The sequence below is a fragment of the Alosa pseudoharengus genome, unplaced genomic scaffold, assembly GCF_046254945.1.
Source record: "Alosa pseudoharengus isolate Yale_2024_CS ecotype anadromous, Long Island Sound unplaced genomic scaffold, YU_APseudo_1.1 YU_APseudo_1.1_scf_13, whole genome shotgun sequence".
Taxonomy (NCBI): domain Eukaryota; kingdom Metazoa; phylum Chordata; class Actinopteri; order Clupeiformes; family Clupeidae; genus Alosa; species Alosa pseudoharengus.
This window is the reverse complement of record NW_027468598.1, coordinates 11291588-11308202: the sequence shown is the minus strand read 5'-3', so window position 1 is coordinate 11308202 and position 16615 is coordinate 11291588. Positions and strand designations below refer to the sequence as shown.

Sequence of the window (16615 nt, the reverse complement as noted above, 5' to 3'; positions counted from 1 at the left end):
CTCGCTGCCCCGCTGCTCCCTATCTCTCTGGCCTATCAGCAGAGTGTCCTTAAGCTGCTGCCCACAGATGCACCCTAGATAGTGTGCATTGAAGCATGCACAGGTCTAAGTGTGCACTAGGAAGGAAATGTATGCAGGCTTGTTCATAGAGGAAACCTTTGGCAGAGGTGTAGAGTGAGAGAGTGTAATAAGGACAGCCCCTCAGGCTCAAAGTAACATTTAGTTTTGAAGTTGGGAAGAAAGTAATGAATATGCAATTTGTGTATAAATGTGAGAGCTTGTTTTTCAAAAACACACACACCTACACATACATAGCATACTGATCTTTTTTTCAGTTTTGAAGTTTTCGGGTTTTCAAGTTTCCGCAGTTTGACTCACACACACATACACATACACACAGTCATACACAAAAACGTACTGTATGATTACCTACACAGCTATTTTCTCTGCCTTTGTTCTGATAGGACAGTGAAGAGTGACATAAAGTGAACGTGGGAGAGAAAAATGGGTTGGAATATGGAAATGACTGCAGCCCACACACACACACACACACACACACACAGGTATTCTAAAGCACTGTTTTGTCTCTGTGTGTGTGTCCAGCTGACGGACCAGCAGGCGGACAACGAGGAGGTGCAGCGAGTGGCGGCGCAGCTGAAGAAGAAGTGCCAGCGTCTGACCGCCGAGCTGCAGGACACCAAGCTGCACCTGGAGGGACAGCAGAGTCGCAACCATGAGCTCGAGAAGAAGCAGCGCAAGTCAGTGCACATTACACACACACACACACACACACACACACACACACTCACACACACACACACACACACACACACACACACACACACACACACACACACACACACACACACACACACACACACACACACACACACACACACACACACACTCACATTAAACTACTCTGTGCTGATGAGATATTATCATGTAGCAACATTAGCTTTGTCTCACATGTGATTAGCAAGTTTGCCTTCGAGAGAAAAGCCGCACACACAAAGACAAATACACAAAGATGTGTTTAGAATAGGTGGCACTTGTGCCAGAGTCTTCACTAATAGGAGCAAAGTCTTTAGAGCTTAGCTGTGCAGTTAGGCCGTTGTGTAAACAGTGAGTTGTGTGTGTGTGTGTGTGTGTGTGTGTGTGTGTGTGTGTGTGTGTGTGTGTGTGTGTGTGTGTGTGTGTGTGAGAGGGGCAGTAGACAGACAGAGGGAGAGGGGGGGGGGGGCAGTGCTTGTCACTACGCTGAGGAATGCTGGGGCTGAGGCCCATAACACTGCACTAATGAGCACAGACATGGGAGAACAGAGAGAGAATGAGAGAGGGATGGGGTCAGAGGGAGGAAAGGACAGAGAGATGGAGGGAAAGAGGGGTAGAGGGGAGAAAAGAGAAGAAAAGAGAGATGGAAGGAGAGGGGAGAGAGAAAGATGGAGGGAGTTAGAGGGAGAGATTGGGTAGGTTGGAGAGAGAGAGCGAGCGAAACTGACAGGGCAGGCGGAGAGGGGGGAGGCAGAAACAGGGGGAAATGGGAGCTGATGAAAACACAACATGGGGAAAATGGGAGCGGAAGAGGCTGCATTAAGGGAGTCCCAGGGGAAGAGAGATGAAGGAGCGCTGATTACGTAGCTGTACCCTAAAAGAGGATAGGTGCGCTAGACTAGAGGATAAGGCTAATAAAAGAAAAGGGACAAGAGAAATAGACAGCAAGGCCAAGAATAAAATAGAGAGAGAGAGAGAGAGAGGGGTTAGAGCAAACGAGTGAAGGCGAGCCAGCGCGGTGTCACGCTGCTCCTGTTAGCGGTGGGGATCAGGGCTTGCATAAGAGCAGAGCGGGAGGAGGACGCGGGGGGAGATCAGGAGAGGGCGGCGGTGGCGGCCTGAGGCTCAGATCGGCTCGGATTTACTCCTGCGGGCGTCACAGGCCCTCCCATTATCCCCTGCTCTCCATTAAACCAGCTCCGACAGAGCATACGCACACACACGCACACACACACTCTCTGACTCGAATGCTGTGTTGTTTGTATATGTGAGAGCCCAAGACCCTAACCATGCTCGGTCTTTTGCGGAAGAACAGGTAGGTTTGATGCGTCGTTTGGTCGCCTTATTCTTGAGTTCTTTGGCACTGGTTTTGTGTGGTCGATGGATATGGAGATGGGATTTCACCTTTGATTGTGTGCTATGAGGCTCAACCTTGAACTCTAGGTTTTTCTCATCTAGTTTTGCTTCCTTTTAAAACCAATAAAAAGCAAAAGTTATCTCAGTAATGTGTTTTGTTAGATGTTAAGGCATAGAAAGTCTATACAGCGTGTGTGTGTGTGTGTGTGTGTGTGTGTGTGTGTGTGTGTGTGTGTGTGTGTGTGTGTGTGTGTGTGTGTGTGCGTGTGTGTGTGTGTGTGTGTGTGTGTGAAGGAGTTATTTGTATGTGCAGGGCGGACTTTACTCCTGAAGCTCTTGCTGAGCTGTTTCTCAGTGATCGTCGCCAGCAGCAGCTCAAAGAGCCGTTTGTGTGTTTTGGACATGTATTAGTGTAGCTACTAAGTGTGCTACAGGATTGACCCAAGATAGAATGTGTGTGTGTGTGTGTGTGTGTGGTGTGCACAACAGGCACGGTCAGCGAAATTTTCCTGTATGTGTGTGTATGTGGAAGACTTGCTCACTAAAGTTCTCCTGTGTATTTGTGTGTGTGTGTGTGTGTGTGGGCAGGTTTGACTCTGAGCAGACACAGTCTCAGGAGGAGGTCCAGAGGGAGAGGAGTCAGAGGGAGAAGCTGAGCCGAGAGAAGGACATGCTGACCGGAGAGGTCTTCAGCCTCCGGCAGCAACTGGAGGTGAGACGGACACAAGCTGTGTGTGTGTGTATATGTGTGTGTTGAGAGAATACTGTATGTGTGAGAAAGAAAAATAACCAAACAAAATGCACAAATGTCCTTTTTTGCCCTGAGATGAAGTGTGTGTGTGTGTGTGTGTGTGTGTGTGTGAGCTCACTGGATAAACTCTCACTCTCACCATCTCCCTCTTGTTCTCTCCCTCTCTCTCTCTCTCTCTCTCTCTCTCTCTCTCTCTCTCTCTAACACTCTCCTCATCTCCTTCACTCTCCTTCATCTCTTCATCTCCTTCACCATCATTTCCTCTTCATCCATCTCCCTCTCTCTCTTTCTCTCTCCCTCACCCTCTCTGTCCTTTTCTCTCTCCCTCTCTCCATCACCTTCACCTTCTCCCACTCTCTCCATTCATCTTCCTTCCTCTCTTTCTCTTCATCTCTCTCTTTTTCCATCTCTCTCCATCTCCATCTCTCTCCCACTCTCTCCATCTCTCTCCCTCTCCATCTCTCTCCCTCTCCATCTCTCTCCCTCTCCATCTCTCTCCCTCTCCATCTCTCTCTCTCTCTCTCTCTCTCTCTCCCTCTCTCTCTCTCTCTCTCTCTCTCTCTCTCTCTCTCTCTCTCTCTCCCTCTCTCTCTCTCTCTCCATCTCTCTCCCTCTCTCTCTCTCTCCATCAGGATAAAGACCTGGAGATGTGTGCTCTGAACCTGAAGGTGGAGCAGCTGGAGGCGGAGCTGCAGGACCTGTCATCGCAGGAGACCAAGGACGAGGCCTCGCTGGCCAAGGTCAAGAAGCAGCTGCGCGACCTGGAGGCCAAGGTCAAGGACCAGGAGGAAGAGCTGGACGAGCAGGCTGGCACCATTCAAATGCTGGAACAGGTACGCACACGCACGCACACACACACACACACACACACACACACACACACAAACACACATTCTTACAAAACACACTTACAGTATGTACTTACACACATATGCATGCACACATACTGCATGTGCCTGTAATTACTGATGATGTATATCACATTCCCTTCGGTCAGAAACACACACACACACACACACACATACAAACCAACCGTTAATGGGGCGGAAACACCACATTAATTGTTCTCGTTAAGTCGTCAGGGCTTTATATCCATTTTGGCGCCGAATCTCTTTCTAAGGATTTGGTCGTTTGGACAAAATTTGACTGTGCCAAAGGTTTGCCATGATCCTGTGCTGTGTCCTTGTGTACGAACCTCTAACAGACCTGATACCAGCGTCCCCTTGTCCCATGCCCACCTTCCCTCTTGCCCTGTTCCCCATGCCCTCGTCTTTCCTTTACACTGTGGCTATAATGGACACACCATCACAGTGTGTCCAGTACGTGTGCTAGAGACATACAGAATCCATGATGTCTCTCACACACACTCCCACCTCCACACTAGTGAAAGCATGCTGTGTAGCTGATGTCCTTGTGTGGGAGTGAACTGCTGCCCCCTCTGCTGCTGTGGCGCCCTGTCTGCCCGGAGCACCATCTCACCTGGCCAGTAGCTCATATAGTACCCCCAGCAAGCGCCACGCTCGGAAATGTCAGATGTGCTGACTCGCGTTTAGCAGAGTGCACGCAGACAATGAGTGTGTCCAGGGCCCTCTGGCTCTGCCTACATGAAAGTAACTCTGTGTGCATGTGTGTGTGTGTGTGTGTGTGTGTGTGTGTGTGTGTGTGTGTGTGTGTCCACAGGCCAAGCTTCGTCTGGAGATGGAGATGGAGAGGCTGAGGCAGACCCACTCCAAGGAGATCGAAAACAAGGACGAGGAGGTGGAGGAAATCAGACAGTCCTGCAGCAAGAAGGTGAGTTCAAGACGTGTGTGTCGGAGAAAGAAAGGGTCTCTCTCGCTGTGTGTGTTTGTACGGTATCGCTTTGTGTGTGTGTGTTCAAGGATTAAAGTTCTCCGTCGTAGGACGGATTTCCGTCAATTTGATTTTAGAAATGTCATATTTGAGATCGATGCAGATCCGATGAGAAAAAAAATAGGAGGGGGGGGGAACTATCACTTTTGCTTTTCTTTTTTTAAGGCAACTACAAATACTAGGTAAATGTTTAAAGACCTAATAGTGTTCTTGAGAACTTTCTGTGTCTCAATCAGTGACCGCTCAAGAAGATAGCCTACGTCAGCCATGAGTTTCGCTTTGTTTTGTAGCTACATGCTCGTCTCGGGCGTTTGCTTAAAAAAAGGACTATAACGGAGGAGGACTATAACGGTCTAAAAGTTGGATTATAGTAACACAATCGAGACAGCTGATGAGGTTGGCCAATCCGTTTAACTTTTTTGGATATGATATTGTGAGCTCTGTGCGAATTCGGAGAAGAAGCGTAGGCTGGGTTCTTTCCGTGCATCAATGTAGACAATTACTATCGCGAACTCTTGTCAGGGGAGGGCATTCATTTTGGGTGTCACCTATGACTTGAACAGATAGCCTGCTATGCCACCCGATGTAGGGTACTATTATTGTTACAGTTTTTAATCAATGCCACTAACATTATGCGTAAAGCGACGCAATATAAACCGTAGCCTATGCAATTTATTATCCCGTCTGTTATGACATCAACACAACAATGTTTTTCAAAATTGGCGACGGAAGGTTTTGACTGAGCGTGTTAACATAAAATAATAATAATAATATTGTCATCATCGCGAACTGTCGAGTAAGGGGGTCAGTCGTGTTTGTGACGCACAGACAGCCTTGTAGCCTATTTTGCTTAGGCCTCACTTTTAACGACAGTAGGTTGTGAGTGTATGTTGACAAAAAATAACCATACAATTAAAATAGTCAACTTAAAACTTTGCTATAAAATATTATTAATAGCACAAAACCATAACCAGTAGGCCTACCAGAACCTCGCATATTAGCGTCATGTGTGTGTGTGTGTGCGTCTATTTGGCAAGGCCACTAGCTGTCATGGATGCGTTGTTGCTAAAGGAAGGCAAGTGTCAAAAGTTAAAAAAATAAATGGAGATGGCGGCTGTTGGAAACGGGGGAGAACTAACAAGCCATAGTGTAAAGAAATTAAAGTGCCAGGGGTTTGCTTTTGCGCGGTTCGCTGCAAGAAAATTGTTTATGGATGCAATAGGAAAACGTTTTAACACGCCACCAATCAGAAGACCGCCATAAGGTTAACGTTCGTGCACTTTAGGACATCTTACCTGGTGCAACTAGCCACCACGACAGAGGTAGGCTACGTTTATCTATGGCTGACCGTTTTTACGTTTAGAAAGTAGGCTACGCATGTTCTTTCATAGCGCAACACGACCTGTCCCTCACCATATCGCAACCTCATACAATCTGTTGCTGAAGACAAAAGCGCCGTCTCCAGATTGTCGTTATAAAATGCGCAGACCTCCTGCATGAGCACACACAGTATTGCTGCTCATTGGAAAACTGAGTTGTCTGTAAAACTAAAAATTACCATGTTTTCATTAAATGCAGATGAGGCAACAAATGGAAATATGAACAATATCTAGAATGTTCTGATTCGTTACTTTGATGAGGAAATGGGAAGTCTTGCAAACTTGATTTTATAGATTTGACTTGGTGTTGAATTGCATATTAACAAGAAAAAAATCTCCTCTTTAAACACTTTTGGCCTGAAGTAATTAAATAAGAGTGTAAGTTGAAGCCTTTCTACAATATTGCTGCAGTAGAAAAGAACAGCAATGGCTAATCAGCAATGGTCAGGGATGGTACTAAAATATATTTTTGTTCATCAGGAAAACTCAATCTCAATCAAGAACACTCTCAATTCGCCTTATTCACATGGCGGCCATTGGCGGCTAAAACGAGGCTACAGGGTACACAAACCATAGGATTGTTATGTTCTATGCATTCACCTGTAGGTGGCATTAATTATATAAGTGTACCCTGTAGCTTCTTTTTGGTTTAAACAATGGCCGCCATGTGAATAAGGCGAATACTCCCTTTACTTTGCTGTTTGCATCTTTTTGTACATTAAAAACCAATAGGTCGTGACCGCAAAAGGGGTGCTATCTCTATAGGTAGATATGAACAACGTATGACTTATGGCCTGAAAAAAGTTCAGTCAAACGATTTTTTTTCACTTTAATCCCTGGTGTGTTTGGGAAAGGGTCCTTCTCGCTATAAGTGTTTGTTTATGTCACTTTGTATGGTTGTGTGTGTGTGTGTGTGTGTGTGTGTGTGTGTTTGTGAGAGTGCATTTGAATGTGTGCCAGAGATGAAGTCAGAGTGTGTGTGATAGAGAAGTGTAATACTATCACACGGCTGTTGAATTTATTGGTCTATCTCTAGGGCCTGTGTTATGTGATGTACAGATATCCGACAGGAGCCAGCCGTGTTGGCAAAGCTGCCGCGTGGCTCTGGTGAAACATCACTCTTTTTGAACGCATTTTCAAGCCCAAAATAAAAGCATAAACACCCATAGGGGGAAGCAAATCCCTTACCTTTGGCCCCGCTCGTTTGTCGATGCTCATGTGTGGGCGATCACTTAGGCCGGCCTCGCTGCTGTTGTTTTGATTCTGAGTTAATGGGTGTTGTGTTGATGATTTGATGTTTTCTCTCTCTTCTCCCCGTAACCCCCCCCCCCCCCAGCTCTCCCCACCCTCCCGTCACTCAGACCAGAAATAACCTTGACTCATTTCTGTGCTCATGGCAACCAAAATGCAGTGTCCTTCTACCAGGTTGAGTGTTTCGAGGGGCCTGCGATTGATTGTATAATTCCCTGCTCCTCCACACCGTAAACCTCTAAGAACTTAAAGACCTCAAAACAGCTTAGTTAACTGTTTGAGTCATGGTGCTTAGTCATATGAACATGTACATATGAACATTTGTGTGTGTGTGTGTGTGTGTGTGTGTGTGTGTGTGTGTGTGTGTGTGTGTGTGTGTGTGTGTGTGTGTGTGTGTGTGTGTGTGTGTGTGTGTGTGTGTGTGTGTGTGTGTGTGTGTGTGTGTGTGTGTGTGTGTGTGTGTGTGTGTGTGTGTGTGTGCGTGTGTGTGTGTGTGTGTGGCGATTTAAAGCTTTCAAGGCAGTAAAGCATTCAAGAAAGTGCAGTAGATAATGTGTGTTTCCAGCAAATGAGTCGTGTGTGTCTTTATGTGGTGGGTTGAATATTCAACTCTGGGTTTGTGTCTGAGTTTATCATCCAAATAAAGCAGTTGTAGTTTTTGCAGCGTTCTGAACTGTGTGTGTGTGTCTGCAGCTGAAGCAGATGGAGGTGCAGCTGGAGGAGGAGTACGATGACAAGCAGAAGGTGCTACGCGAGAGGAGAGAGCTGGAATCCAAGCTGATAGCCGCCCAGGACCAGGTACCTCCTCTGACCACTGCACACCAGATGATACACACAACTGAGGAAACCGCATAGTGATGGTTTATAACCTCCAGCACTCTAGAGCTGTTCACAACATCTGCTCACTTTTAGCTGAAGATGCTACGCCATGTGCTACAGGAATTCACTAGTCACTGACTGACTTTAATTTGCACGGTCTGACTTACAGCAAGTTAAGCTGCAACTGGATCCAAAACAGGTTCATGGACTTTCAAAACTTTATTAGCTTTGTCAAATATATAGACTGGACACCAGCAGCAAGTTGAAGATTTAGCTGTGCATTTAGATCCATGTGCTTTCACCAGCATCAAACAGTCAGACTGGTGTACAGTGTTTCCCCTTGAAATTGTTCCAGCAGCGGTGCTGGTAGTCGTAGGAAGCTATGGGGGTCTAGGGTAAAAAAAAAAAGAAAGACAAGTTTTGAAAAATGACTGATGACTTCTGGCGGATTTTGTCGGCATTTTGTGAGTTATAAATATGACATAACCATCGACACATTCAGGGCATCTGCTGTGAAAAAAAGATGTCATTTACAAAGCATTATTGCAGTACTTGAACTGGTCACATTATAGACAGGATTATTCATGTTATTCTTTCACCTTTTTAATTGACATTATTCGTAATTATTACTTATATTATTATTAGAACAAAATTGAAATGGCACAACACAGAAAATTATTATTTACATTTAATTGAAAATTAAAGCTTAATCATAGGCCACGTCTCACCCGTGTATTAAACTATTAATATATAGACAGTATAAACTATATAGACTTATCTTTCATGTCATTACACTGTATTGGTGTTGTGCAAGTCGAATTGAGTGCTGTTGAGTAAATGTAAGGCTGTGACAGCCCGTGAGGCTTGCTTGAGTCTCACAGTTTTAAGCTAACATAGAAGCGTTATGTGGATGATATGGCGGATATGTTATAGCTATCTCCCGATGTAAATGTTTGCGTATCCTATTACTCGAATTCCATTAAACCCAACAGTAGGCTAGACATTTATTTCACAGCCTAGGTATGTATATAGAACAAACAAAAAGGAAACCCAGCGTGGAATTTCTCTGGGAATACTTAGGGTAGGGACGAGCTACCTTGCTGGCGTGTTTCATTTGGTCCTTGGTTAAAATATAATGTAGGCTACGTTTTTTTTCCACAAAATTGCCTGTGAAATCCCTGACTGCGCCTTCAACGTTAGCCTCCTATTATTTGTTGACATCAGACCTGGAGAGGAACGAACGGCAGCTGATCCCGCAGTTCACTTGCGTAGGTTTTTTATTAGCCTACTGATCATGTGATTTTTTTGCGGTGCCGCACAAATTCTAGTAGTGGCACTGGGCTGCTGCTGAATGCATAGTAGGGGAAACACTGGGTGTAGATCACTTGCTATTTCATGGCATAGCTGGAAATCATTTGAACTCTAATGCAGTCACAGAAGACAGGCCCATGCAATGTTTGAGTATGACCCCCTCCCCTAGTCTCTTACATTGAATAAAACAGTGCTGTGTGTGTCTGGATATCTTATCCGTGTGTGTGTGCGTGTGTGTGTGTGGTGGTCCCACAGGTGAGTGTCAGGGACGTGGAGACTGAGAAGCGTCTGAGGAAGGACCTGAAGCGCACCAAAGCCCTGCTGGCCGACGCCCAGATCATGCTGGACCACCTGAAGAACAACGCCCCCAGTAAGAGGGAGATCGCCCAGCTCAAGAACCAGGTCTGGACCTCCTCAACCACTACACAAGCAGATAGCCACGCACAATCAGTCAGACACTAAACAAGGCTTTAGTAAACGATTGACATGTTTAATTCACTGTGTTGTGTGAAGTGCGTGAGAGCGTTCCTTTGGCTCGGGTGGGTTTCAGACTCGGCTAATGCAGATCAGATAGCAGCGCTTTGAGATAGTATTTTTCCATTGTGTGGTTCTGCATTCTTGACTCTCCTCTGAGTCACCGTGCAGCTCTGCAGTGGAGAGGTTTTTTTACAGCGGAGAGAGTCTGTTTCCCACTTGCCCCTGATTCACTGCCTGTTTTCTGCATGTGACAGCTGGAGGAGTCGGAGTTCACGGGCGCCGCCGCAGTCAAAGCCCGCAAGGCTATGGAGGTGGAGATCGAAGACCTGCACGTCCAGATGGATGATATCTCCAAAACCAAGCTCGCCGTAAGTGACCTGCTGCGCTGTCCCCTCACCACATTGCACCAGTCATGAAGTCGCAGAGTCCGAGGCGTTACACTGAGTCAGCAGCCTCAAAATGGTGGCCATTGTTTTTAGCTTGGGTCTGTTGTGACCCCCAGTTTTTGTCCACCGGTTACCAAGGCGCTACTGAGAGTGAGGCAATTCCACCATCATCGCCCCGGTTACCGTGACTCCTCTGCTCCTAGTTTGCATCATGCACTGCCACACTGCCATTTCAATTATTGACTGGTGACAAGGAGAAATGATTTCCGCCCGTAATGGCATGTTTCCGAATCCATCTCTAATTTGAACAAGACGTATCACCTTCAAATGCATTACAGTTTAATAACGCTGTAACTGGCTGAATATTATCAGAGATGCAGGAAAATGAATGGGGGTGGGGGTGTTGGGGTGGAATGAAGTAATTAGGTTTGTGCAGAGAGGAATAGTATTTCAGATATCAGGTTGGAAAGAGTGAGAGATGGATGGATGGGTGGAGAGATTGCAAGCAGACTATGTACGTGTGTGTGTGTGTGTGTGTGCGCATGCATGCGTGTGTGTGTGTGTGTGTGTGCATGTGTGTGCATGCATGCGTGTGTGTGTGTGTGTCAGAATGCCGTTTCTGCTCTGCCACTTTTTGTTTGTCGCATTTCCCACTTCTGTGACGCTGAAATCTCTCTGACAACCGGCACACACCATAGATTTGCATATCGAATTCAAACGTGTAAATTTGTATACAGCTCTGGTCCCCTCAACCCCCCCCCCCCCCATCCACATTGCATACAGCTGTGGGAGAAAAGATAGCTGATGCGTTAATGTTGGAGAGAACGTGGAAGAGCCGTGCCAGAGGGCCAGAGAATAGGCAAGAATATTACATTTGACAATGAAATCCGATTGAATTTTGAGTGCTAATTTTCGAGCTCCGCGCTGCAAAGTGTCTCTATTGACGTGCATGCCGGGCCCACGTGCTACAACCGCTCCATTCTAATTCACTTTATTGATTAAATAACTCTGAGGCAAATGGCCTCTTCTTTTTTGAAGTTCTCCAACAATGTAGGCAGTGGCTGATTGCAGTGTCACTTGAGGAACGGGAAAATAGGGAGTAAGTGTGCGAGAAAAAGGAATGATGGGGCAGGAGGTGGTTGTTTTTGGGATGGAAGTGCAAAGGTACAGTTTGTTTGTGGGCTGTTTGATGGTGTTGTGTAGACAGTGAGAGTGTGTTTGACTGAAGCATTATGGCTTCAGCAGTGTATTTATAGCTGATGAGAGGAGAGGAGGGGAGGAAGGACTACTGTGTCTCCCCATCGTTTTGTCTGCAGTGAGCGAGGTCCCCCTGTAATTGCTTTTTGGTGTGTGTGTGTCTGTGAGTGTGTGTGTGTGTGTTTGTGTTTGTGTAAACGTGTGTTTGTTTTCTTTTGGGTTTCTTTTGACAGCTCCTCTTTTCTTTCTAATCGTGGATACCATCTTTCCTCTGACACCTTGAAATTGTTATCTACGCACACAGTGCTGTAAGCACGCTATTGTGTGTTTGGTCACAGACTGAGGGCTGAAGCCTCTTATTGAGTTCTATCGCTGATGACGGTTACATCTGAACACTTACACCAGTCAGGACAAAAACAAACTATCTCTTCAGAATCGAAAATGTTTGTTTTGAAACTGCTAATAAGCAGTAATGACCAACGGAATTAAACGCTTAGACAAACTAATGAACCTGCGTCTCCTTCCATAAATCACACGGCCTTGTCCGGCGGACTCCATTTTGGTGGCAAAAAGCAACGGATCTGGTCCATTATACGCGTCCTGCTGTGTGTATCCAGCACGTTAATAAGATGGATGTCACCATGACGGTCGGTGTGTGTGGAGGACATTTCATTTCCCCATGTCACATGCTAATGGTCTCATTAGCTCACTTCTTCTCTTCTGATATTTAGTTTTTTCTTCTCCTCGGTCTCTTAATAAAGCGCGCTGGCTCTTCTGAGACGCCCGTTTCTCGGTATTGTCGAGGTAATTATTGAAGTAGAGTGCTACACCTCTGATAGCCCCCCAAGAAGACGGCAGGGGGAAACAGGATGCTAGCGCACCGGGGTAATTTTCCATTGTGCTTCGGCTGCTTGGCAAATGCTAATCACAGGGATTAGGTGTGGGAGGGCCACAGTGACTTAAGTCTTTGGGAACGAGGGAGACAGAGAACGTGTGTGTGAGAGAGAGAGAGAGAGAGAGAGAGGGTGAAAGAGAGGGAATGTCTTTGAGGGAGAGAGAGAGAGAATGAAGGGAAGGAGAAATGGGGTGAGAGATACAGAGCAGAGGAAAGAGAATGAACAAGGGAAAGAAATCGATTGAATTCTACCCGGGAGGACAGCCATTTATCCATAAATGCATCTCTTTTTTTTGTGTTCCCCTCAAACTGAATTCTGTCCCCGTCTTCTACAATGCCGTGATTCGTTCCTCCTCAAAGTTTCGTTCGATCTCTGCCATCTTCTGTTGTGTGTCTGTGTGCTGTTTGGCTCTCTCCTTTCCCTCTCTCCTGTGCTGTTCATTCTAACGTTGGTCCCTCTCTCTTCCTCCTCTTCACGTCCCCTTGTTCTCTCTCTTCCTCCCTTCTCTCTGCTGCCTATCTAACTCCTTCTGTCTCTCTCTCTCTCTCTCTCTCTCTCTCTCTCTCTCTCTCTCTCTCTGTCTGTCTGTCTGTCTGTCTGTCTGTCTGTCGGTCTGTCTGTAGCTGGAGGAGCAGTTGAGTCGTGTGCAGCGGGAGAAGAACGACCTGCAGTCTCGCATGGAGGAGGACCAGGAGGACCTCAACGACCTCATGAAGAAGCACAAGGCCGCCGTGGCACAGGTGAACCACACACAAACACACACACACACACAAACACACACACACAAACACAGACACACACACACACACAGTGTGCTTCACTTCTTCTACCTGTCTTTGCTTAGCGAATGCGCACATACTGAGCTGCCTGCACAGTCCCTTTTTTCTTCCCCTTCCTCTGTCTGTCTTTCTTCTGTGAAACATTTGTTTATTTGTTTTTACCTCTTCATCTATCCTTCATCTCTCCTTCTATTTTTTTATTTACATTTAACATTTTACAGGTTCATTTCCTTGACTTAAATTTGTAGAGCGTCTCTCTCTCTCTCTCTCTCTCTCTCTCTCTCTCTCTCTCTCTCTCTCTTGTGACTCCATTTTCACTCTCCCAGAGGTCAGCTTTTATCAGGCTCAACAAGCCCAGCTTGACATTGTTCTCACGCAAAAGGAACGACCCAGACGGGCCGGCACTATTTTTGGAACGGAGGATTTAATTTTTGAAGTGGTCTTTGGAATAGCTCCCATTTCTCTTTCTTTCTGTCTCTCCTTTGTCTTTCTCTGTCTCTGCCCCCACCCTCTCTTCTCTCTCCTCCTCTTTCTCTCTCTCTGTTTCTTTCTCTCTCTCTCTCACTCTCTAAAATGCCTCTCTTTATAAAGGGGGATTTGTTCACACGAGTTTGAAGGTGTCATTGAAAGTATTTGTGAAATCTGTGTGTGTGTGTGTGTGTGTGTGCGTGTGTGTGTGTGCGTGCGTGTGTGTATGCGTGTGTATGTGTGTGTGCGCGTGTGCGCGTGTGTTTGTGTTGATTGTCATCGCACATAAATTGAGGCTCCAAAGTGAGCTTTGACAGTGACAGAGTGTTGAGTGATGGGCTTGCACTGAGACTTAATGAAAATATCTCCCCTAATGTAGAACAGCCCTTTCCTCTGGGAAGATGAGATCGATTGATTGGTTTGGTACAGAACAGATGCTAGATCGCAGCACATAAGTCACACTCACACTGCACACTTATCATTGCTTTTTGGTCTTTTCATGACATCCTGAAAAGGCACAGCCCCATATACAATTACATATGAGAGCTCTTAACCAACCCAGCATGACCTTGACGTTAGCTTTAGCTTTTGGCACACAGTCAGCTTTTGTCCATGTACTGTACATCAATTGACACCTTCAAAGTTGTAACACATTGCTATAATTTGTTTCCATCGTAAAGTCGTTAACCTTAAGGTAGAATATGAAATCTTTGCAAGAGAGTTCAAAGATACAGCACGCACATCCAAAAACGATAAATACTAGGTGTTGGACAGAAAAGCAGATGCAAAGATAAGAACGATGAGTCCGCACACCAGAATCTTCACCTTAGCGTTTTTTTAAAGGTATATATCCACGTGTAGCGTTTCGGGCCCTAGCCCTTCATCAATCATGTCTGATGCATGTTACATATGGTGATATACCATTTAAAAAAAAAAAAAAAGTTTTTTCCCCATATAATTGTGTGGTAAAGCTGCTGTGTCCTGTTGTGATTTTGTGTGTGTGGTGACGTTGAGTTGTGTCCTGTTGTGTGTTAGTCCTCTCAGCACCTGGCCCAGATCACGGACCTGCAGGCCCAACTGGAGGAGGCCCTGAAGGAGAAGCAGGACGTCCAGGAGAAGGTAAGACCAGCACCCGCGTGGTCACCCAAACCAGCAGCTGGGGTTATTATGGCAATACTTCACTCCCATTACTTGTTGTGGTCAAAAATGTCAAGGAAAAAGAAAGTCCAATTCACATATAGAGCGATTCACTCGTCACTTTTCAACTCAAAAGTACATCAACATTGCACTGTCTCTCTAGTCACTTGTGGCCAGAATGGGGCTTTAGACTGTCGGACTTAGAAGTGTCAGTGACCACTGATGCATGGAGGTAGCATAATACGGGAGACTCTCTCAGTCTCCATGGTGCATTGGATAGCATAATGATCCCAGAGTCTTCACTGGGCTTACTGACCCTGTACAGTGTCCTCTCCGTCCATCTGTGTCCTTGCCCTTTCGTGGAGCATTACAGTTTATACAGTACATTACAACTAGCATATTATACTGTAGTTGGTGTTCATATTCTAGACTAGTGGTTCTTAAACTTTTTGTCTGGCGACCTCCCCCAAAAAACATGGGCCAAGTCTCGCGACCCCCTTCTCTCTAATTGGCGGAATTTGGTTTTGAAATGTTGCGAGATGAGCATTAGAAGCAGAGGCGGAAAATGTCTTCTCTCATAGGTAGGCTATGTCAACACCAAAGGCATTATGTCAATGGCAGCGTTTGACTAAAAACCTTTAGAAAAATGTCTTTAGAAAAATGTCCTCCAAATATTTTTGCGACCCCCAGTTTAAGAACCACTGTTCTAGCCTGCTGTGAACTGCTCCTGGTGCAGTACATGTGGCAGTTTTGATGGCTTTGCCTGCAGGTTACCAGAGTGGAGAGGAGCAGTCGGAGGCAGACTTAAGATTTCTCTTTATTTCCTCCATCTGGGTTGTGTTCTCCTCCCCTCACCCTCGTTGATGGCAAAGTGTGCCAATCCACCGATAGCCGTCTGAGCCATCGGAGCGTTTCAGCACTTATCCAACCCTCAGCCACCACTAGCAGCTAATCTGGACCACTTTGTAAGACTAGCTTTTGCCCGCGCTGCAGGGCCCTTGTTGGAGTCTGTGTGTGAGGCTTTTATAGTACACTGCTCACCAATAGCAGGCCGCAGGTCAGATCGCAAACAGCAAGCAAGCACATTTCTGAGGAGTGGGGGCATTTGTTTTGTTGCCAACTGCTCCAATAACTGCCTTAAATAAACCTCACACTGGAGGAATATAATAACCAGTCTGGTTTGCAGTCTAAATCCAAATGACATGCCTTTCACTGCATGCTGTTTTTGAAAATAAATAGTCCCCTAAAGCTCTCCCAAAGTCAACATTGAGGGCACCATTCTTTCACACCAAACACTTCCGAACCGTCTTTTGCAAAGTGTGAAATGGGGAGACAGAGAAATGGCAGAGTGCTGTTGGGATGCTGCCACCGCACCCGGAGTGGTGCTATAAGATGCCGGCGCGATGTCCTCGGACATACCTTGTTCAGAACCGTCAGTGGAGAGCCATTTTGATGCGGAGAAGCGTTCGGGGCAAGATGAAGTGGAGTGGATTTAAGAGTCTGAGGCTGTGCCCTCTCTCTCTCTCTCTCTCTCCCTCTCTCTCGCACTCTCTCTCTCGCTCTCTCTCTCACGCTCATAAAGAAGATGGGGGGATTTCTTTCATCTCTCACTGAAGACAAGAGGGTGCCACAGGGGAGCACTACTCACTCTTCACAGGGAGTCATTGGGAATAATTATGATGTGGATGTGTGTGTGTAGGTCTTAGATGTGTAGCCTGGAGATTCCAGACCCTGGTAATCTAGAAAGATTAAGGGTCTGGCCACGAAACGGCCCAACTCGAGG

The 16615-nt window shown here is 46.2% G+C and overlaps 1 protein-coding gene across 7 annotated transcripts in view; it reads left to right on the top strand.

Moving 5' to 3' along the window:
• Window positions 1-16615, top strand: part of myo18ab (myosin XVIIIA b) — a 113777-nt gene that overhangs the window by 81787 nt on the left and 15375 nt on the right. For all 7 annotated transcript variants that reach the window (XM_076282123.1, XM_076282122.1, XM_076282117.1 and 4 more), the window contains 9 exons: window positions 604-758; window positions 2719-2842; window positions 3514-3714; window positions 4562-4672; window positions 8056-8160; window positions 9748-9894; window positions 10224-10337; window positions 13072-13188; window positions 14731-14814. In XM_076282123.1, the coding sequence (XP_076138238.1) occupies window positions 604-758; window positions 2719-2842; window positions 3514-3714; window positions 4562-4672; window positions 8056-8160; window positions 9748-9894; window positions 10224-10337; window positions 13072-13188; window positions 14731-14814 (1158 nt within the window). The remainder of the gene's footprint in view (window positions 1-603; window positions 759-2718; window positions 2843-3513; window positions 3715-4561; window positions 4673-8055; window positions 8161-9747; window positions 9895-10223; window positions 10338-13071; window positions 13189-14730; window positions 14815-16615) is intronic.